This window comes from Pezoporus occidentalis, unplaced genomic scaffold (assembly GCF_034315485.1).
Source record: "Pezoporus occidentalis ecotype Australia unplaced genomic scaffold, CSIRO_AGI_Poc_V1 ctg13, whole genome shotgun sequence".
Lineage (NCBI taxonomy): Eukaryota > Metazoa > Chordata > Aves > Psittaciformes > Psittacidae > Pezoporus > Pezoporus occidentalis.
In genome coordinates, this window is record NW_026913103.1 from 13922375 (window position 1) to 13946800 (window position 24426).

At 37.3% G+C, this 24426-nt stretch overlaps 1 protein-coding gene across 11 annotated transcripts in view; it reads left to right on the forward strand.

The window, feature by feature from the left end:
• LOC134158478 (uncharacterized) overlaps positions 1 to 24426 on the forward strand; it is a 219732-nt gene that overhangs the window by 179421 nt on the left and 15885 nt on the right. For 6 of the 11 annotated variants that reach the window (XR_009962792.1, XR_009962786.1, XR_009962789.1 and 3 more), the window contains 2 exons: positions 4192 to 4310; positions 19989 to 22463. Coding sequence is in view for 5 of the 11 variants with exons in the window: in XM_062608444.1 (XP_062464428.1) it covers positions 4192 to 4310; positions 18948 to 19029 (201 nt within the window). In the remaining 6 variants the exon portion in view is untranslated. Of the gene's footprint in view, positions 1 to 4191; positions 4311 to 18947; positions 19051 to 19988; positions 22464 to 24426 lie in introns of those variants that run through there. The other 5 variants (XM_062608443.1, XM_062608447.1, XM_062608446.1 and 2 more) reach the window with 4 other exon arrangements.

Consider the following 24426-nt stretch of genomic DNA (forward strand, 5'->3'; position numbering starts at 1 on the left):
GGTTTTCTTGTTATATCTTGTGCCTGTCTGTTTAATCTATTATACTCTGTGAAGAACAGTTTTCACTTAGTCTAATCATTATGCTTGTTTTAGTTTTAAATAGTATATTATAACAGTTTTAATGGTATTACATTGAAGTCTCTAGTCCTACTCACTTGCACAATGTGGACTCCCATTGGAGTTCAAGAGTTACACATACGGGCATAAAGCTTTGTGTGCTAATTGCCTTAGTGAGCTTATTTTTGGTACCACAAAGATCTAATTTAAGGACCATTGCTCAGATCTGAAAACACATTTTTTGCTGGAAATAATTGTAAAAAAATATGTCTTTAGTTGGGAACCTGGAGAAGAGAATTTTGATTCAGAGTAAATTAAACATAAATCTTGAGTGATACATCTTGACCAGCAGTATTTTATGACTATCTGACAATCTTTTATACTCATGAAGCACAGAAATAACTTTTTTTTTTTTTACTAGTGTTTTCACAGTTGCAGTTCATAGCACAAAGCATGAAGCAGTCAAAGCAATACATTTAACTTTTTCCCCACATTCTGCTACTCGGAGGAAAGCAGATAGAATAACAGGCAGCAATTAGCTTTCATCCAAATTGTGTATGAAATTTTAGTCTGTAGACTCATTGCGCTTGTGTCAGCCTGAAGATTAAAGACTTCTTAACTACATAGTGACACAGCAGACTAAGCAAGCTGTGAAGGAGCTAGTGGGGTTTGTTGTATAATAACGGATCTGTGTATCACTGGAAGAGTCTGGATTTCTGTGTTCAGAAGTCTATCTCATTGTATCCGTGTGGTTTTGTAGCTCACTATATACCACTGGGGTCCACAGTGTAGCTGACACAATATCTGCAGTGCTGGAAACATATTATTCATTGAGATGACAGATGAATAAACCCCAATAAAGTTAATGTTTAGCCATCTTTGCTTTTGGCAGCATGCTGCAGCTTACTGATTAATTTGGTTGCTGCTTGCACATTTTTTTTTTACCACTGTGGATACAATCAATGGATTTCAGGTGTTCTGCAGTCAAGAAGACAGCTATGCATAATGTGCACTGAAATTATATTGAGATTATCCTTCAAGCTTTGTTATTAGCGCAAAAAGGAAAATATTCTAATGCGTTTATAAATAGAGACCTTATAAGCAGTGAACTCTATTCTCTTCCACTGGAGGAGTCGTAAATATATCCAAGCAAAAGTGAATTAACCTCATGATGATAACAATTTCACCTTCTCAACTTGGGACAGTTAAAACTGTCTTCAGCTGTAGCAAACTGCTGTCTTGGCTTTCCATCACCTAGTATCCAGGATGCCGATCTTGAATTAGTTACCCTTTATCACTGTAGCCTTCAATTACTTACTCCTTCTAAAAAACCTACCATTTTCATCTGATTTAAAATAATTATTTTCAGTTTCTAACCAGTCTGTGAGTTCCACTAGTTTAGTTGGAAATAAAACTAGGTCAGTTCTGTTTTGGGTCATAGAATCATAGACTCATAGGATAATTAGGGTTGGAAAGGACCTGAAGATCATTTAGTTCCAACTATCTAAATGGGTTAGCTGGTGCAGACATTACTGCTATAGCCTAGAAGATGTTTAGCCATCTGAAGACCTCCACATGCCCTTAGACGGGACAAAGGGAGGTTCCCAGCAGGCTCACTTTCTCAGTTAGGAAGTTAGGAAGTTAGGAAGAATGCTAAATTGGAAGTTTAGTTAATAACATTTGATATTTTGGTTTGATGCTTTTTTTCTCTATTTGTTAAAGACTTCTTCTGAAGGATCCTGAGTTAAGGGATGGGAAGAAGAAGCAAAATTATAGTACATGTCCTTTATTTGAGCCTAGATTTCTGGAAAGGAGAAAGGAGGGGCAGATTCAGTGGATATCTCCCTTTTTTTTTTAATGTAATTTCATTTTTCCATATTAATTTTCCAAATATTTATGACTTTGGATAATATTTCAAAGAACCAGCTTTGCACAGATATTGTCAATGCGGGTAATGGCAATAGGAGCTCAGTGGTTAAATAGGCTTAGAAAAATGTTTTGTGGAGTAATATGGGATATACTATGATGGGCATCATGGTAGCAGATCCTTTACTTGTGTCTCAAGCTTGACTGAACTGTGTAAGAATGGAAGTCTATACTTTTGTATCTTTTAAGTCAAAGAGGTAGCAAGACATACTGGCAGTAGTACTCTTGCGTTTTGATACCCTCTCTGAAACATTGTCAGTGTTAGGTTTTATGGTTCATTTAGCTTCCCTTCACATAGCCCCTTACATAATTTACCCAATAGGGATCAACTAGGAAGATGGTTAGAAATACTGTAAGCACTGTTGCACTTTAAAAAGTATTCAAATGGTGTCAGATCGTGTTTTGTCCTGACAGATACTTTGCAGACAGAAATCAATTAGTCTGATAGTGTTACTCTTCTCCAAAATGGAATTGTATTGGACCAGTTTGATGTCTTATAATTGCATACTATATGGTTCTTTGACGTTTATCTCTCCCTCAGTCTACGAATTTGAAACCATCAGGAAGATGTGACATTGGTATGAGTATTCTTCAGTAATAAGAACAGTAATTGTTATAGGGAGACTTCTTAATCTTGGGTCTCTCAAATCCCTTTTAAAGACAGCAGGTACTCTCCAGAACAAGCATTAACAAGAAGAGATTATGAAGTAACCTGTTGTTCTTTATATCTCAGCATCTCATGACAAAGCTTACTATCAGTCAGAATGTTCAGGAGCCAGTCAGTACAGGGAAAAAAAAAAAAAATCAAACGTGACTTAGGAGCTAACGTTTAAGTACAAAATAGTGGATTCATTTTAAAGCTGAATACTGAGAACTGTTACTGAAAAATTTATATTTATGTAAGATGATTATATGAAGCAATCATAAAAGTAAGAAAAAAATAGCAGAGGCTAAAAAAAAAATGGAGCTGCACAGTGTAATGCAATCAGAAAGAAATTCTGCTTCCTCAGAAATCAAAATCCAAATCTTCATCTTGCCAGATTTGTGTTGCATTGAAACTTTCTTCTTCATTCTACCCCTTATCTTCTTCCCAGCTGTGGCAAAGATGGTGAAAGTGAGTTAGTCATTCATATTATAAGACTCTAGCACTGCTATCAGTATGACTTCATGCATACATGCTTGTGCTCATGTGGGCTGCTTAGCATTTACAGGGAGAAATCCTGAAGCTGAATGCTCAGGATCTAACAGAGCTCTCCCAAGTGCAATCACAGTGGAGCAAAACTCTCTGTTATTTTCAGCTCTCAAGCTTTTATGAATTTCTGGATTCAAATACCAACCAGATTTTGTTAAAAATAAGATTTTGTTACCTAGTCCTGTCAATTTCCATTAAGATCGTGATGAAGAAATATTTGAGTAAAGCACATCTATGTCAACCTTTGTGAGGTCGAGAATTAAGCATAGGATAAGTCACTGCATTCAGATGATAAAGATCACTTTCAAAAGCAATTCAAGAAAAGATTTTTAAAGGTATTTAGATGCAGAGGTGTACTTAGCACTTTCTAAGAGCACACTAATCTCAGTGAGTGTTAGGGACTTAACCCTTCTTCACTCTACTTTGAAAAAAAACCATCATCTGGGTGCCTATATCTGCCTCTAGGTTCCTAAATACTTTTTAAAAAATCTGGCCTTTGATAACCCAAATCCCCTTGATTTTCAGTAAGGCTTTTCATCCTGAACTCTAGGTCCTCATAGGTTTTGAGGGTCTAACTCTCTTAAAGTAAAATGTGAGTTAAAGGCCCAGATACTTTTGAAAAGCTGAACCTTGGTTCTCAAGTCACTTCTGAAAATGAGTGTTAGACTACTAATCCCCTCAGGTACTTATGAAATATTTTCCTGTCACCTCTGAGAAACTGTTCTAGAGGTATTTACTTTGTTAACCACTTGCTTTGTCCTGAAGTTTGTATAACAAGTTTGTGTAATATTTATTAAAATAGAGAATAAAGTAGAGAATTTTTTTCAAAAAAGAATGACAAAATTCTTTTTTAAAATGAAAAATTATAAATATAACAAAAATATATATTTATGCTTTCAACAGGCAAATGTGTTTTTAAATGGAATTTTAAAAAAATGGAATTTTTATGATAAAAAAGCAACAGTAAAAGCAGTGATTATGTTTTTCATAGTTCATTTGCCTCCCTTGCCCTGCAGATCTTGTACAGAAGGAAAATGAGATCCCTGGTGAAGCCTACAATGTCATTGACTCTGAAGAAGGACTCAGAGACCCATTGGTGTTTAATGACCCTTATTGGCCTCCACAAAAGAAACTGGTATGATCTACTAAAACAGACATATGGTTCTTTAGGAATATAAAGACACACTGCTTTCTTCATGGGTAAACATCGTATTCATGCATTTCTAAACACTGCCTGGTTTTAGATGACTGCTCTTAAAATGGCAGTCTGAATTTGGTGGAGAATTGCATTCATTTTTCATTAGTACTTGACCAACAGTGGTGATATTTTACCAATACTGCAATCATGCAGTTTTAATGCTTTTATTAGTCTGCAGTATCTTGTCAAACTAAACAAAATACAACAGATGATAACTAAACAATACCAGCTAGACTGTTTAATAGTGCATGGGCACATTATACTCCTCCATGCTCCTTACAAAAGATAGAATTGAATCTGGCCATTTTTTTGAAAAGTTTTATGAGAAGTAACAATTTACGTATACCAAGATTCCTCTTGAAAATCAATTCAGCAGCTTGAAGTAATGTACTTGTCATATGGGAATATTAATATGAAAAAAAAATGACATGGATATATCAGAAATTAAACTAACTGCCTGTGTAGAGATACTAAAAAGCACAGTGATGAGTACTCTGAAACATTTGCTGCAAGATCCTACGACTCTATAGTCATCAGAGATGTAAATGTTAATTTTTTTTTTAATAGCATCCCAATGATTTAGAAAAAAACTGTAATATATGTAGGCTGCTACATTACACATACCACATGCCATAGCCTTTATGTTGCTGGCTAGAATCCTCTTACACAAGTGCATGGTCCAGCTCAGATTTTGCAATACTTCAGTGGGAGGAATGGAAAAGATGCATCTGCCTCTCTCACTGTGACTGCAGGGGGCAGAAAAATGTTTAGTGGGGAATGTCAAAAATTCTCAGTTCACTATGATGGGGATGATGAAATGCAAGGCATTTAGAAGTGCCCTGTAAAGGAGCCAAACCATTTATTCTTCCTGGCAAGGCAAGAGAGAAGCAAGAGAAACTGTGGTTCTCTGGGTCCCAACAAGAGCTTTTTACCCAATTCTGCTAATGTAGAGGGCTTTAGGATGGATTTGCATTCACTTCTGAACCTCTTTGCACTACTAGAGAGTTTAAACTTGACATTCCCAGTCAGAATTCATTCTCTGGTCTGCTCCCCTGGTAGTACAATTGGCTTCTCTTGAACCATCAAAGAGCAGTGCTTCAGCAGCCTATCAGGTTCAGGAACCAAACTTGAGTGTTGCTTGTCCACAGTATTCAGGAAGAATCAATTGACCACCTTGCCTCTTTTCTGAATTGTTATCCTTTACATGATAGTGTAGACAACTATAACAAAACATACTACTTTGAGAGGATCATGCCAGCTTCAAGTATGTTGGTGAAGACCAGTGGGATGTGTAGAAGCGTTTATGAGACACTACTGCAATTTCCCTTTACAAAAACTAGTATTGGTTTATTTTACTCACCAATTAAGGGTTATCCAAAGAATGTAAATCTATTTGATACTGCAATTCAGTTTAGAAGAAACTAAAATTTGAATTGGAGTTCTATTTTTCATCGTGTATGCTCTGCACAGGCATTAAAAATGCCAGCAAAACAGATGGCATAATGATTTTGGTAGCTTGGCTGACTTACCCCACTTGTTTATTTCTCTGTGTTGATTTCATCTCTTACATTCCAAAGATGGATAAATGTATTAACGTGCAGTTTACCCACAGGTCAGGGGATCTTTCTCATTTGACCTTGAAAACAGGTGTTCTGTCTGCTTTGCATGGATAATTCGTAAGATTTAGTGTCTCACCTCTGTATGTTTGGCATTCAGAAATGTTGTTTCCCCAAATGTGTCACTGTCTTCTGCACCAGTTATGTAGGGCACCACTGCTGAAAGCTGTTTACACATTTATGGGGATGGATATGTGTCACATAGTGGGTTTTGGTTCTTTAGCATGAAGGCACTATATGCTGGTAACATGATGAAAGTCTCCCATTTTCATGAGTAGAACATACTGCTTGTATGTTCTTTGGGCACAATCAAATTGTGTTGATTGAAGAAAACAGTGAAATAGCATAATGTATGTACATACATGTGTTTGAATACAAAATACACAAGTAACAAAAGAGTCATAACTGAGAGAAAATAAATAAAGGGCAAGGATAATAACATAAGATTGAATTGCACACTGTTAGAAGTTTGTGTTAGCTGAATTACCACAGTGGTATCTATTGTGCAACTCTGCTTCAGTATATACAGAATAGAAAAGCCAGTAAACACAATTGATGCAAAATACAATTGCTCACCACCCACCGATCGATACCCAGTCCAACCCAAGCCATGATCTGCCCTTCCGGGTAACTGCCCCCAGTTCATATACTGGGCATGATCTGCTGTGGTATGGAATACCCCTTTGGCTAGTTTGGGTCAGGTGTCCTGTCTCTGCTTCCTCATGGCTTCCTGTGTCCCTCCTCACTGGCAGAGCATGACAGACTGAGAAAGTCCTTGATCGGGGTAAGCGCTCCTTAGCAACAACTAAAAACACTGGTGTGTTATCAGCATTGTTCTCAGACTAAAGTCGAAAACAACAGCGCTGCACCAGCTATTAGGAAGGAGAAAAATAATTGCTTCACCTGAACCCAAGACAATGAGCTGCAGAGCTTGTGCTAGCTAGGGGGCTAACAGAACAAAAACCTGACAGTGCTTCAAAGAGCTTGCAGTTAAGAGTAAGATAATCGAACAGCTGAATGCTATCAGGATACACCCCTTCACATCAGGAGGCAGTGAGACAGTATTGATCTGCTGGGTAAGCAGCAATCACATCTCATCAGTAGCTTAGTCATTATTGAGTCTTTAGTCATCATAGTAAAATAAAGAATTGATACAGGACCATGTGTAGACATATATTCACAAAAACTAAACAAGTTGTTCAGCTCCACTTTGCAGGACTGTCTTTTCTGTCTAGACAGAGAATATTTGTGAAGATATGTGGATGGGAACACTCATAATACTTTTTCTCAGACATAATGAAATATAAAGGCATTTTAATGACAGTTCATATTCTTGAAACCATAGCTACAAAACAACTCCAATTGACACAAGACATCACTGCAATCGAGTTAAGCTGTTACCGTAACCTACTGTTACTATTTCTGTTTCTCCTTTCTTAGTGTAAGTGCAAGCATGGGTGCTGATAGATGGTGAGCCTCAACAACTGATCCAAATTAAAACGAATACAGTAAGAAGAAATCTAGGAGTTTTGCTGCATAAGTCCGATCAGTTCATCGTGTCTCTACAAACCTGCTTATGCCACCAAAGGAAAAGAGGTAGAAGATTCAAAAACCGGATCTGTCACCTCTTAGGAGCAGCACTAACCTTTTCTAGCTAGAACTATGGGAGTAGTGCCTAGAACTGCGGGAGTAGAAAAGCTGTCCCCAGAAATAAGACAAATAGTGATAACAGTGTATTGCACCCTAAGAAGGAGAGTGTTGATCTTGAGCTTATTGAGCATCTGTACTTTTCATGAAGTTTTTGACACAGTAGCATCAGTAGCTGGTTAGATATTTTTAAGAGATTCTCAAGAGTGTATGGTTTTTGTTATATTGTGTCTGTCCCTGTTAAAAGATATACTGAATACTGTGCATAATTATGTTCATTCATAAGAGAAAAGTATTAGGACAGCTGCTGAGAGTCAGTTAATTTTATGAGGAGATAAGATTTTTTTTTAGTTGACAGCAAAGTTAAGAAAGATGGGCTTGACTGGAAAATCTGAGTCCTGGCATGTAGCTTTGTCCTTGTGCTAGTGGTTAAAAGTGGCATCTTATTCTGCAGGGATTTGGGAAACATACTGCCCTGGTTAAGCCCAGGGGCTATGAAGGAGCAGCATTGCTAGTGTCCATGGGCAGCATGAATAAACTGGCTATGCTCCTTGCAGTTGCTCCTGCTGCTGAAGAGGAACCTGTATTCAGCCTTTTCTCTCTCTTTCTAGTCCTTGTGCTGAAGTTGCTTCAAAAAGTAGTCTGTATATGTATGCCACAATTTGGGCTTTTAGAGTCCTGTGTGCTTTGGAGTGAAATGTCCTGGTTATGCTCAGCCCCCAACGGTGTGCCCACTGAGAGCAAAAGATCTGTCACCTGCAGTCCCTCCTGCCTTTCACTGGTGAACCAAAGTGAACCACCTCCTGCATCTGAGTCCACATGAAGGTATGCTGGCGTCCCTGGTGTGCTGTCAGTGTGCAGGTACCAGCATCCAACAAATGCGCCCCAAACACAGCCAGACCACAGGGGCTGCAGAGGTCTTCTGATCAGAATGTGAATACATTTTATTTCCTCCATAAGTACTTGGAGAATAATGCATACAAATTTTTCTTGAACAGCATGGTCACAGGCTAGACTTGAGCATTGCTCCCCACCATGCCCTTTCCAAAGAGTGAATCAAAACCAAATGCATTGTACTTTCTGCAAATGATTTCTCTTCTTTCTGTTTCCCCTCCCCTCCCAGCTGACACAAGGTGACTATAGGGGGCAATGCAACCTCACCATACAGCCTGTGTACATCAGTTACATACCACATTAATAGGTGGAAACTTTCAAATCTCGGGTTTTACTTCTTGCTTTTGAATAATTTCTATCACCGTAGAATTAAACTATATTGTTACTCAGCCTTTGTAAAATGGAGGTTTCTAACTTCAGATAAGCTTCTATTAGATTTTTTTTTGTTTGTAAGTGAAAGTTAATAAATAGTGATTTGATTTCATATTACTAATTCAAATTAAAATCTAAAATAAAGACATAAGAAACAAACAATTTTGAAATTCATTTGACATTGATCACTAAGCAGAACTACTCTGTCTGTATGTATCTCATATTCATGTAATTCAATCTATATGCCTGTCAATATTTCTGATGCAGTTTAATTTCTTTAAATCAGTTTCTTTCTGACATAATGCAGGCTTCCAGAATGTATACCAATGCAGAGTGTGTAAATGATACTCCTATATTTTCCAAGATTTTGTGAAAAAAATGTTTATGTATTAAAAATCCTGACTGAAAGGGTAATTTTCATAACAGAAGAAACATGCATATGTTAAATTGGTTGCATTTTTCTTACATTGATTGAAGTGTACTTCACAGTAAGGAAGCAAAGAATGGTAACAATGATAATTTCCAACTTCTCTTGTCCAACAGGTACATTTCTGTACCTGAGCTGTACTTCCCTCAACCTTTCTGCTTTTTGTAAAGGGTAGTTAGAAGATGAAGAGCTGAACTTCTGTTAACAGGATGAGAAAAGCTGTTGTTACAGACTATTTTCTATTATTTTAATTTTGTGTCATTACAGTTTTTGACAGCTACTGTTTACTAGAGTTTCCCTGAAGCAAAAATGATTTGATGTTTAACACACACATTAAAATGTGTTCTATTTTAATGTTAAAGCTGATAGGAATATAATTTAAGCAGAAATCTGTGCTTAACAGTGCAGCACATAGAATCTCTGAACACAGATGAAACCGAAACTTCTATTTGAAGGGAAAGCAAAGCCAGCAGTAATCTACCTTAATACTTACAGTTAGAGCTACGTGATATTTTTGTAATGAATTTCACACCCAGGTGAAGATAGTGTAGTGTGGCTTTTATTATAGAAGCAAGGCATAGTTTGAAACCTAGACTGTCATACTTGGAAGCTTTATATGGCTGAAGTTCCTTTTCAATTTTCTCATCCATTCAAATCAGACCTGACTTAAGGATACTAAATCTTGAGTTCCAGATGAAAGTCTACCAACTCCACTGAATGCTGAAAATTCTGAGTTTCTAATCCTCTAATGTGAGCACTTCAGGTTTACTCAATAGCTTACTGACCTTTACTTAGCCATGTACACATGTCAGTGGGAGTTTTCAATGCTTTTTCACTAAAAATCGTGTTCAACAATATTTCCCGATCATTAAGACCTGTGTACCTAAAGCATAGACTGAGAGCATTTTCTACAAGCGCAGAATACAAATCTATACCTTTTCACATAATCACAACTTCTTTCTGTCATTTGTCAGATTCACTTGAAAGCCAGTTTTAAGAACTCTTGGTATTAGATGTTGCTGGTGAGTCTAACCAGTTATTTAGGTATGGTGGTGTTAGGATTTGATCCTTCCTTTCTGCTCTTCCTCTAAGAACAGTGCTCAAAGTGAGGCTGGAAAATAATCTACTGAGATTGATGGTCATGTGTATCCACAGAAATAAAACCCCAAAAGCCCTAAAAACTTCAGGATAAATTTTGTAACTTTGATGACAGAAGTGAATAGCTGCTCATCTGAGGACTTGTACGGACAAAATAATTAAAAAGAACAAAAATATCAAATTGAAACCATGGTTACCGACTCACCATAGCAAAAGAGTTCAGTAGTTAAACAGGCTCTCGTTCATTTTCACAGATGGCAGCTAAATAGTTACTGTGCTAAAAATGCAAAAGGCAGAGCAGCATTACCAAAAATTGTGCAAGGAAAGTTTTTTTTACAAGGGGAGTGCCAAGTCATTTGATAAAGTCATGTAAAAATTTAAAATAATTAAAAGTAGGTAGCATTCACCAGAATAAAGTATGAAATAGAGGAGACACTTGCAAGAAGATGTGATATAGACCAGTGATGGTTGGAAAATTTCTGATGGTATCTGTTGTTAAAACAGGACCAAAAAGAGATCCTGGGAATTAAGACCAGTGAACTTCACCTTGCTTCTGGGAAAACTGATTGAGAGTCTAATTAAGGATAGAATAGTTCAGCACATGGATAAGTATAACCTAATAGGGTCAAAACTGCGTAACGTCAGTAGAGGGAAAGTATGCTTCTCTAACTTGCTAAAGTGCTTTGAAAAAGTTAATAAAATAGTAGATAAAAGTGACCTGGTGAACTAATGTATTTGGATTTTTAAAAAAATCCTGATATGGTCTTTCATAAAAGACTATTAAGAGAAAAATATAACTATGAGGTAAGGGGCAGAATCTCACAGTGGATTAAAAATTGAATAAATGATGGCAAAAAACTTGCACTGAAAGTCTTCTCCTAAGAGTGTAGAAAGGTTAATAGTAGGTTGCTCTAAAGGTGCGCATTGGAGTCAGTGTTACTTAATATAATTTTTAATGATTTGGACATTGTATCTGCTAAAACTGACATTAAATTTTGGCTAGACAAAGTAAGAGGACTGTCAGACTAGGAGAGATTTGTTAGACTGACAACATATATTTTAACTTGTCTAATTTTTGTACTCATTTTATGGGTTATTTTCAGCTCCAGCGCCATATTATGTACGATTATGTTCTTGTGAGAATAATTTATCTCCTTTCTGAGCCAGGATCCAATAGATATCACTGAAGCATCCATGTGAAATGATTTGCCCTCTCTAGGAATGGGAGTAGACAGGGTTACATGAGAATGAGGAATTCCCATCTGTCAGGTCACTGGACCTTTTCCTCAGGGTAACCAGGCTGCATGGCCAGAACAGAGCTGTTATAAAAGAAAAAATCTTTCTTCATAACTACCTAAAGAGAAGTCCTATTCCTGTTGTATTCTGCTGAAGTGCCTGGGTTTTGAGGTGCTGTTAACTTGATTGTGGCACCGAGGAAATCACTGGCACTACTGCCTGCCATCTTCTGCAGCCCAGAAGGTTGTAACCCACTACTGCTTTTCTTTGGAAATTCTTATCTGTTAATTCTCAACACTCTCAATCCCATCTTGTCTTCATGAAGTGTCTGTAGAAACTAGATTCAGTTTTGCATCTTTTTCTGGTATAGACATCTCTGCTGGTTGTCACCTACTGTTAGAGAGGACCAGGAAACTTCACCTGACTAGCTTCAGAAATGACTAAGCTAATAGATTCAGGGGGTTGAGTTTTGAGTTTTGTTGGGTTTTTTTTTTTATTCTTTTTTTTTTCCCCACTGTCCTATCTATACCACATTAAATTTTATATCTGTAAGATTACTTAAAACTCTACCCACTGAAGGACTAAAGTAGCATGTGGTGATACCGTGACCTTATATTCAGCATATTATACATAAGATATAGACCATGCTGCAGATGTCACATCCACTCTGTCAAAATTGAGGTCCATTCTTTTTTATTTTTTTTTAATGGCAAAAAAATGAGAGATAACAGATGATGTTTCCTTCAAAACCGATGCAGGTTTCTGTAGGTTTAGTATAAGCACAATGAAGAAAATCTTTCATGTTACTTTCTAGAATTCTTCCTTAAAAAAATCTATTTTACCATTTATACAGAGAAAAAAATGCAGTCTTTGTAAGATGTTACATTTTGGGCTATGAGTAAACGCGGTAAGAAAAAAAGATGGTTTCTTGGCAAAAGAAATGTGTGGAAACAAAACCATGAAAAGTAGCGTTTATCTTGATCAATAACTCATGCTTCTAAATTTTTTTTTTTCTGGAAAATATTAATAGAGTTCTTTAAATACAAAGAACCAATGCATTTATTTCTCTTTTTGTTGTTGCAGCCCTGTTTGTATTTACATCCAGTCATTTAATGCCCATTAAAGAAGTAATGCTATGTTAATGTAAAGGAAAAAATCAATGCTACTCAGATCAGTAGCTGTGGGGAAACAGTGCAGCAGCTGGTTTGCAAACAGCAAGCCCACATAGATCAATGAAATTACAAGCTAAATCTGCTGATGCTCACAAACTGCTTCAGCATTGTGATGTCTAACCTTTCTCAAGTTCAAGATCTCTGGCAAGCCAGCAATAGCTAAACTGGGGGGGGGGGGGAAGAGAAGGAGGAAAATAAAAAAAGGAAGCAAGAAAGAACAAAAGAGGCTGGTGGAGTGGAGAATTTTAGCGTGATATGTAATACTCCACTTTTGAAGTTATCAGTATAACTGCACATTTGTAACAGATATAAAAGCTACGGTAATCTCCCAGTGAGCAAAGCTGCGATCTACACACTCCGGAGATTTTCTTCCTTAAGAATGCTCAAATCTGTCACATATTACCTTGAACTGTAACACTGGAGGGCTAGAGAGCTCTTCAGTAATGTGGTTGCTAATGTGAATTACAGAAAATAATCTATCAATGAGAAACAATACAGCTTTTGCCATGTGCAATGGCTTTTATTTTCTGCCATGATTGTAGTCTTTAAAATGGTTTGAATTTTATTAACTTGTAAATGAAACATGCAAAATATTTGACTTGTTGAAATCAAAATTCATTTGCATATTTTATACTATTTGTATGGATAAGGAAGGAGCCCCTTTTACCCCAGGGAAAACAACATTGGGATTTATCGGTATCATGTGAATAACATGCCTTTCAAATGATTATTTTCAGGGCAGTCCTCACCCTACTTGTGACACTTTTTTAAACACAGCAGCATTTTTCAGATTTTAATCATCAAGAAGATAGGGAGCACCAGTCTCTGAAGATTTCTATAAAATGGAACACATTTTAGAAAGGGACATATGTTCATTCCAAAAGCGGAAAAAAGGCATCTTGAGTTTCTTTCAAATATTGGCACTGTTATTTTGCGGGGGACAAAATGTATGCTTTGGAAATATACAGTTCTTATTATCTACTAATCTACTATTGCTTTACATGTATTAATTAAATGTCACAGTTCGATTATGTTCTATTTGACAGGTTGTAAATAGAAAACCATTGAGAGACTGGAAACATTTTTTTTGGTTTTCCAGCTGGGGAATAGCAGAAATGGAAAATAGAAGTCTAGTCCTTATTAACTGTCTTCTGTTACTGTAGGCTTGCAACATTTTACAGACCAAGAAGGTTCAAGAATAAAATCAACAGCAGGGTGGAATGTGATTATTTATTGTACTGTCAATTGTTTCTCCTGAAACAACATTTTGGAATTTGACTTACAAGTTACTTTTCTTGTCTAACTTTCTCAGAAACCTAATAAGAATATGTAAATGTTTTCATTTTGAAGTAGTACGTTTCTGTTTCTGTCTTGCTTATAGGCCTTCGAAAGTACAGCCAGTTTCCTTTCGTTGCTGATCTTCATGTTGATTTGTTACTTTACAGTACTGTTTGGCAGTGCTGATGGCAGGATAGGTCATGCTTGATGTGGAGGGAAGACTGTGCAATAGCTGTGATAGTTACTAACAAGGTGAAAGTTGTACATTAACACTGCTGGTGGCGTGTGGACACTGATGGAAATATGTCCTTCTACTCCACTTGTTGATTAGGAATGAGAGGAAATGCCCAGCAGAGGCTAGGAACTGCTGCTCCCAAGCCTGATCCAAGATCCAAAATGGTTGTGAGGAAATGCCAGTATTTTCTCATAGGGTTGTAAGTCAACAGCATGTGTGTGCTCACATTCAGAATAGGACTTCTGAGAGCTTTGTCTTCAGATTTTATTAAGGAATCCTTCTTTATTTGGACCTTATTAAGAAAACTCTTGTTAAAGTACCAAAATTGCTGAGGCAATCTGAGCTAAAGAGAAGGGGCCTGTTCATAGCAGCATGACCAGGATTTCACCAGAAGTCTTTTTTGAAGCAAAATATGAATGTGTGATGAAAACTTTGTGGTTATAAAAGTAAATGAAGAACCTTCTACAAGGATAACTGCTCCCATTAAGAAATTGAGATGAATCAAGTATGGGAATAAAAGAAATTGCCAGCCTGTGTGCCTAGCTGAGGTTTGCTTTGTCAATCTGACAAGCAATACTAGCTGTTATTTTGTTTGTCTTTTTCTATGCATAATAGTTTAGCAATCAAAGTATAAACCTTGAGCATCATAAAGGAGTGTATTATTGTAGTGGAGAAACAAAAGGGATGATTGTGGGTGTGCAATTGAATTGTTCAGACTTTTTTATTATAACAAAAACATCACTGTGCCCAGAGATCCTCAGCAATAATTCCTCTTGACTGCAGTAAGTACCTACTTTTGAGGAAGAAAAAGCTGACGAGCTGCAGGCTTCCCTGCTGCTAAATTCATCTAACAACCCACTCCTGATGTTTTCTGCTTTAAAGACCAATAGCAACTTTGTCGATTGGATGGATGCTCTTCTTTTCAGTCTAGCTCAGATCCTGAAACTTTTCTGTTGATCTCAAAAGCTGGATGCAGTCTGGTTACTAAGCAGCATCAGATCTGAGCACTATTCACCTGTCACACCAGACATGGGGATACATGAAATTTCACGGAGATTTGTGGTTAAAGTTCTGCCTAATCACCTTGAATGTAAACAACCTATGGGTTTGTAGTTTGGCCTTATACCTTCATCTGCACTCTATGGTGAGAATCCATATCTACAAAGTAGAAATCAGAATCTTGAAATAAGCATCCTGAAGTATCTCAAAGTTTTAAATATGGGCTCAGACCAAACCTGAATTTTGAGGCTTTGTTTTCCATGTTGGTCATCTTTGCTGATGGTGATCAAAATAAGAAGTAAAAAAATAAGGTTCTATCTCAAATTTTCTTTTAAAAAAGATCAGCTTCTTTGACAAATAAGAGTATGGTTGGGCAATCTTTTTCTCTGGTCTCTGTTATTGTCAGGAATGTGTATGTGCTGAATTAGATCTAGATGAATAAGTGCTATGACAAAAGCTGTACTTTCATTATACCACAACATTGCTGGAAAGTGCAAGCAGATACCATGAAAAATGCAGTTTTGATGAGATAGCTAGGCCTTTAACCTTGAACAGCATACATACTGGGTGCTCCTTTGATAGAACAAAATGATTCACACCCACCCATTGATTGCATTAAAAAAAAAATATTGAGAAATGTATGTGTAAAATTCATATAACTTCTATGGAATTACGTGTTGAGGTATTAAACATGTTTGTATAGGCACTATGAGATTTTTATGTTAATCAAATATCAGTTTTACTAGTGGACTTAAATGCACCCAGAATGTTGTCATTCAAGATGTAAGCAAAGCTGCACTGGATTTTAGAGCCGTAGTATCTCTTTTTTTCCTGAACAGTGTAGAAAGTGTTTCTGCTCTCGGTGTATGCCAAATGTGTGACTAAATGCTTCTTGGCTTTTCTGCCAGCTTTTTTCCATGCTGCTGTGGTTTCCCATCATGTTGTGACCATAATGGTCAGGAACATCTCACACACCTCTTCCATGCAAACATCAGTAAGTTGGTGGAGGCAGAGGATGGCATTGTGTGCAGCTGAGCTGCTGGGATAACTTCCCCAACTGCTCTCATTTAACAGATCATTCTGGAGTTTCTTATTGGCATTATATGCCATGAAGGTGCCTATTTCCCCTAATGTATGCCTCTTTCCGCTTTGCTTCACTACTGGCAAAGAGCACTTAGAAGTACTTTTCTGTTATTTTCTCTAGAGTAATATTAGGGTCTGCAATGGCTGATTTTACAGGCACGGTGTGCTGGTTTTGACTGGGATGGAGTTAATTTTCTTCATAGTAGCTGGTATGGGGCTATGTTTTGGATTTGTGCTGGAAACTGTTGATAATTCATCACTGTTTTAGTGCTTACTTACACCACCCCACCAGCAAGTGGCTGGGAGTGCACAAGGAGTTGGGAAGGGACAGTGGGACAGCTGACCCCAACTGACCAAAGGGATATTCCATACCATATGGTGTTAAGCTCAGCATCAAAAGCTGGGTGAAGAAGAAGGAAGGGAGGGACATTCGGATCGATGTTTGTTTGTCTTCCCAAGTAACCGTTACACATAGAATCATAGAATAGTTAGGGTTGGAAAGGACCTTAAGATCATTTAGTTCCAACCTCCCTGCCACGGTGGAGCCCTGCTTTCCTGGAGATTGCTGAACACCTGCTTGCAGATGGGAAGTAGTGAATGAATTCTTTGCTTTGCTTGTGTGCACAGCCTTTTCTTGACCTATTAAACTGTCTTTATCTCAGCTGATGAGTTTTCTCATTTTTCTAGTTCTCTTCTCCAACCCACCAGGTTGGAGCAAGTGGCTGTGTAGTGCTGCTTCACTTCTTAGCACACCTTTTCCAGAGCATGCTTTCTCACTTACATACAGCAGGGTTTCCATTCTGCCTCTTTGTCAATATTCTGCATTTAAAGTCGTTGATTTCGGCTTCACCAGTGGTTCAGCAATCTTGACCCCATAGTGAATGGGAAAATAATCACAGGAAAGGACAGTGCTGTCCTTCCCATCATGAACAAGTTTTGTTCTGCAGGAAGGCTAATTAGCAGTGAGAAATTCAGATATAAATAAACAGGGATATAAAAATATTGTGTATACAACTTTGACAACAACTGAAAAATAGTGTGAATGATGTGATGAGTTAAATACGTGCTGTAGATTTATAATACTAGGGCTTTTCTTCCTTTTTCTTTCTCTGTCTGTCTCACTGTGCACAGCCTGTCTCCCTGAAACTGGAAATTAATGTGTTGGATGGGCTGTCTTTGCCATTGTTTTCTTCATTCCTATGCTTAGCACTCTGAACCAACTTTCTGATAATGAAGTTCCTGTTAGAAAGACATAGTGGACTTCTGTACATTAAACAATCTAATTTGTGTGCAAGACTAGTTCTGCTTACTTTATGTTTATTGTAGCAGCACTGCCAGATCTGCAGTGGTTAGTGGTCTTGTTAGCATTCCCATTATGAATCTTGGTATATTAAGGCTTGAAACACTGTTGCATTTCAGCAGTGGTGCTGCTTGATACATGCTTAGTCAGCAAGAAAATGCTTTTACAAATTTTACATTGAAGTTGTTTCACCAGTTTGATTCTTTCATTGCAGATCTTAGACTCATAGAATAATAAAATGTTATGTGTTGGAAGGGACCTTAAAGATCGCCTAGTTCCAGCCACCCCTGATATGGGCAGGAACACCTTCCACTAGACCAGGTTGCTCAAAGCCCTATCAGAAATACAAAACAACGTGGGGAAATGGAAAACAAGAAAGTTTGTAAGGTTTTTGTTGCAAAGCTTGAGTGCTGAAAGTGGTTTAATTGCTCCTTCAGTCTGCTTGTTTGTGTATTATTGATGTGTTTTATTCTATTAACATAGGCAGTTACTCTGTGTCAAGAATAGCTGCTCTAGACTGGAGGGTTTGGGTGGCTCAGTAATGACAATCTCACTGACAGCCATTCCCCCTTTGCTAAGATTACCATTCTTACCTGATGAGGAGCAGACCTGGACTTGTAGCAGTGCCAAATCTGTCCAGCTTTCTTCATTTTATATGTATGAAATTTTGCCTTAATATTCAACTTAACAAAGACATATTAAAGCTGGACATTCCTGAGCATCTGCTTCTTCTATCAAACCTTCATTTTTACTGTTGACAACCCCCCCCCCCCTCCCTTTTATTCACTTTTATTTTGCCCTTAGCACTACCACACTTACAGAGGGTTTCATGGAACTTTTCAACTTCACCATTATTTCTGCTTAAGGTACATTATGAGCTGCTGCCTTGCTGCTGGTGTGTTATTTGGGCTATAAGAGGGTAAAGGTTCCTGTGAGGGGCAGCTGGCCAAGTCGGCGCTCCAGGCATAAAGCCAAGACTGTCTTCTTTCTAATGGTGCCACTTTCTTTCCTCCCTGGTGCAAGATCTCCCTTCACAAACTGATACAGAAAGACTATTAGAAAATTAATCATAACTCAGGTGTCTTGGTGAACATACTTGATTTCACAGTCACTAATGTGTGAAAATCTTACAGTGGAATAGTGCCATATATGGGGCAATATGGGCATATGGAGAAGGTTGAGCTACTCAATGAGTATTTTGCCTTAGTCTTCACCAGCAAGTGCTCCAGCAATACCACCCAAGTCACAGAATCCAATGACAGGGACTGGGAGAATGAAGAGCTGCCTGCTGTAGGATAAGATCAGATTTGAGACCATCTAGAGAACCTGAAGGTGCACAAGTCCATGGAAGCTGATAAAACACATCCACGGGTCCTGGGGGAAATAGTGACTTTTTCACTAAGTGACTAAGCCATTATCCATGATATTTGAGAAGTCTTGGCAGTTTGTTAAAGTTCTCACTGACAGAATAAGGAGAAACAATACCCCCATTTTTATAAAGGGATAATCAGGTGATAGTGTTCCCAATAGAGTCTCCTTAAATAAACTGGGTATATTGATGCATGCCACCAAGTTTAAGCTCCTCATTGTGAATTTCTCCAATGATTATATCATGTATGCGTTTATGCTAAATTCATGGCAGAGTAACCATTATAATCTAAAAATTATGATTACAAAAGTATTGTTTTCCAAATACTGTTACTGACAAATTTTACCTTCGCATCTTAAAAAGGGTGAAAAAAAATCAGCTATAAGAAGCCAGCATAAGAACTGGAAATTAAGCAACACAGCAAAAATATTAATTAAAAGAGGTTAATTGAGTTGGGGCTGGGTGGTGAGAAAATTTCTAATCCTCTGCGTTGACATGTGATGTTATAGTGCTTGATCATTCTCAGGACCAGGAAAAGTAGGTGCTGGAAATTACAGTATGGAGGAGGAAAGACAATGTAATCAGTATTTTCATTTCCTAATATTTTCCCACTTTCCAATGGGAGGGGTACTGCTTGGATAGCCTGGTTTAAAAAGAGGAGAGTGTGCCAGTACTTTCTTTCACAGTAAATTCCTGTGACCAGCCCCACAGGGTAGCTGGGATGGTGAAATAATTAACTCTCAACTGATAAATGTGTTTGAGACTTTCTTTCTTAATTTTGGCCTTTCTTTTGAAATTAATTTCCCTTTTTGCAACTTTAAGTGTTTTGACCCACTCTTTGATAAAGCAACGTAAGCTCGTTCATTTATTCTTAACTTCTTTTTCTTAGTGACCTGATAAACATGAAGCTTCCTCTTCCCTAAGGGGCAGCAAACAATACTGGAGTATGCATGATGCTTTGTAGAATCTTGTCTCCCACACAGTCCGGGAGTTTGCAATAATCTACTATGTCTTTTTCCACTACACTACAAAATCCTGGCTGTGGAAAGAAAACATTTAGTGAAAGAGTTTTCTGGAGAGCTGTCTCTCTGCAAATAATAGGTAATAACATGTAGACAGTATGAAACACATAATCTTCATAATCTGTCACTGAGACTCAACTCTGGGTTAAGAAATATTTTATCCACCATGGCTGTATGAAAACTCCATCCAAATATTGCAGAAATGTAATAAAAGGTGATGATTTCTGAATTGCAGGCGTTTATAAGAAATAATTAACCTTCAGAAACCATCCCATTTTTCGTCAAAATTATTTTAGCATTTTCATTTAAAAGAACAACTTTTTCAAATTCAAAAGAGTCTATGTTCTTAATTTACTTACTTGGAAATTGCTGCTTGAATTTTTAAAACAAAAGGGTTTTTCTGCCAGCTATTGGTATTGCTGACACATGGCTTTTGTTTCAGTATTTTTAGAGTACTTAGGTGACAGCTGGGATGTTCACAGTCTGGACAGTAGGACATTTTCAGTCATAACTGGAAAGCCAGCAGTGAGAGATTTCATGCACTGTTTTTCTGGGCAACTGATATTTTTTTTTTTATGAAGTGGTGTGCTGTAAAATGATATTTCACAGCACAGATAATTGTTGTGGGTGAGTAAAATATTGGTTCTCAATTACCCAATACTATAGAAATGTAAAGTTGCAAACCAAACAGCCAGATTAAGACTAACAATCTAACAGGAACCTGACTCACAGCAGCACACAAGATCTGCCCTGCCATGTCTCGATATATATAGAGAGAATTAAGCAGAGAGTGACAACTTAACTTGGAATTTGTTTTCTTTTTCCTCTGTCAAATTTGTTAAGTTTCACTTAACCCTTCAATGCTGCCAACTGGTGTTTTGTCAGCTACAGTTTTAGGAGAATGTCAGCACATTCTCAATGATTTTGGTTGCCATGGATAAGTGTATTTGATTTTTTCTGGGACACTGTGTATTAATAAACAGAGTACTTTGTTGAGCACATTTAATTTCTGAGGCCTATTCATTCCTTGCACTTTTGATAGATCAGATATTATAGAGTGTGGGGCCACTTTAAGGACTGTCAAACTTCTGCCAACCTTTAAAGGTCAAAATCAACTGTGACACTTACAGTTCAAATGTAATTAGTTGGAGTTTTACTGGAATTTTATGCCAGTCTCCCAGTAGCTTAGGAGTGACATAGTATCTAACCTTTTGGGGTCCCAAGAGAAGTTCAGCTGGATGTGAGGATAAACAGTAAAATATACTAGCTAGCACACTGCACCTTTTAGCAAGTTGGCAATCTCTGTGCAAGGAACAAGAAAGCATTCAGTATTTTTTTAAAAGCAAATAACCCTCCAGTCTCTGACATGGCCATTTAGTACAAAGTTGATGTATTTATTTAAAACTTAGCTCATTCTGTATGTTCTTGGATCATTAAACTGAAGGACTCCTACAGTCGTGATTTTTAATGAAGCGTGTTTGAATAATTATGCTAATTTACAAAGCACTAGAATCAAATCAAGTGATCAAAGTTTTCATGATTACTATCGTGTTTTTGTAACTCCCCCCATCACTGATTTCTGTGTAGACTTTAGCCCTGGCTGCATTTTTGTCATTTATTTAGAAATTGGCACTAATCAATGCAGAATATGAAAAAAAAAAAAATTATACTAGAAAGAAACGTATTTTGCGTTATGTCTCTATAGTGGACTTTGTATGATTTTGAAAGTAATATAGCTCCAAAAGACACCAGCCTAAATACAGTCTGCAATCAATACTGTTTTCTGTCTTGACAGAAAGTTGAATTTTTATCTGTTAAACGCGTGAGCTTGGGGCATCTCTGTGTCTGAAGTGGTTTAAATCTGAAATGTGATGTGCTGCAAAGAAAGTTGATTGACATCTTTGTTTATTGAAAAGTATTACATGAACAACAAAACACGGCCAGATACAGAACACTCTGTTGCAAAGTGCAGCTGTGTTATTTTTCAATCCTGTGTGTTGTGCCCCTTTGATGCCTGTCTGATGTAATAAAGCTGCAAGAATCTTCTTTTATTCAATAGTAAAAAATTTGGACAAGGGTGAGATACAGAGATATATATTGGTTGCAGGGGTTTGGTGAATATCTTTCAAAAAACAGTTGATTTTTTGGTTTAATGTTTCTGAATTTGAAAATAAATTAGGATACATTTAATAAGCAAGTTGACTGAGGCTGGTTGAAGTATTTTAAAATATGCGCTGGAAGAAGGGAGAGAAGAACAACGATGACTAATCTTAAAGCATTAAACATGCAGAATACAGAATTAAGTTACATTTAAATTTCATGTTAGAATAATTACGTTGTTCATTGACATTTTCCCATGTTATATTAAATCTTTATTATGTCAAGGTAAATAGAGGTTAATTCTGCTGTTACCTCTTCCAATGAAGTATTATCTTTAATCTTGCATTAATAAAATAGTAGTGAATTGCACAATGTGGGTAATCACCATAGACTAATTTAGACCATTCTAAAACCTTGTCTTTAGAGTACAGCGTAGTTAAAAATAGGTGTCACAAGAAAACATGAAACATAATGTAACTTTAAGAAAAAAGCATGGTTTTCTCTTTAGGAAACTTATAACTACGTTTCCTCAATACACTGACTTATTTGCAATATATATTAGAATAGAATTATAGAATAGTTAGGGTTGCAAACTTTTAGCTCTGCTCTTCCTTCTTAGAGCTAGTTTGTCCTTAGTTACTGCATAAGCTCCCTTCACTTCCTTCTTACACAGCAAAAACTATTAAGTAGAAGTGTTTGTCTTTAGCACTTTATTGTAGAGACCACACATTTTTCCACATCTTTGATTCCTGTGCATCACTCTTCAGCCACAAATATGTGGTGCTGCTTATCAAACTACATTCAATTCCAAAACACAATGTCCTCAAAGCAGGGAACAGTCAGACCTATCAGTCAGCCTTTTTCCATCAAAGCCACATCCAGCGTGTGGAATAGATCAACTTTATCAGGGAGGTAGATGCTGCTCTTCTTCAGAGGAAATCAACAGAAGAAATTTACAGTTATAGACTCATAGAATCATGGAATTGTTTAAGTTGGAAAAGACCTTTAAGATCATCAAGTCCAACAGTTAACCTTGCACTGCCAAGTCTACCACTAAACCATGTCCTTAAGTGCGTTTATTAAATACCTCCAGGGATGGTGACTCCACCATTTTCCTGGGCAGCCTCTTCCAGTTCTTCCTGAAGTCTTTCCTGTGTAAAATGATACATCTTACTCAGGTTTTTGCATACTTGTGCTATCCGACAAAGAAAAGCGCCATATAGCGTAAATGCAAGATGTTTCCAATTTTCCTGTACTTTAAAACCAAGAATAGGAAAATGTTGCTTGATAACATGAGTTGCATGCTTTAATCTCATATGATCTGTGAATGAATTATTCCCCATTATTATTCAGTAAAATTTGCAGAATTAGAAAATGACAGGATGGCCCTTCCAGAGGTTGTCCAGTCCCCAAAACTGGTCAGTTAATCCATGTTAACTGCTTCCAATTACTTTTCTATCCTTTTTAAGTTTGGAAATGGTTTCCATGATAATTTCCTCTGTTTGTTTTGTTGTTGTTGTTGTTGGTTGATTTTTGTTTGTTTTGTTTGTTTCTTTGTTCTTTTGTTTTCTCCTCAAGGAAGGAGATGAAGCTGACTGACTTAGAGTTCCCCAGATCCTCTTTCTTGCCTTTCTTAAGAGTTGCAGTTACTTTCTTCCAGCCCTCAGGAGCTTCCCCTAGTTGCCATGACTTTTCAAAAGTAATAAAGAGTGGTCTTGCAATCACATTAACCAGTTCCTTCAGCACTTGTGTATGTCCAGCTTCTTTACATGATCCTTAGCCATCTTCCCACACTGAGGGTTAGACTTTCTTATTCCATACTCTCACTAATCTCAGGGACTTGATATTTCTGAGGGCAGATGTTACCAGTTAAAATGGAGGCTAAGAAGTCATTTAGTACCTTGGCCTTCTCTGTGTCCTTTCTCACTAGATTCACTGCTTTCTCTTCCTTTTGCTACCGATATACCTATAGAAGCCCTTCTCATAGCTCTTTATGCAGCTGTCCAGATTCTACTTAGGATGGGCTTTGGCTTTCCTAAACCCATCCCTGCATTTCCTGGACAGTGTCTATATTGTCTTGGTTCACCTGTTCCTGCTTCTACCATTTGTAGGCTTCCTTCTGACATAAGAGCTTAGTCAGGACTTCCTTGTTAATCCATGCAGACTGCAGGTATGTTTGCTTGACTGCTGCATATTGGATAGTAC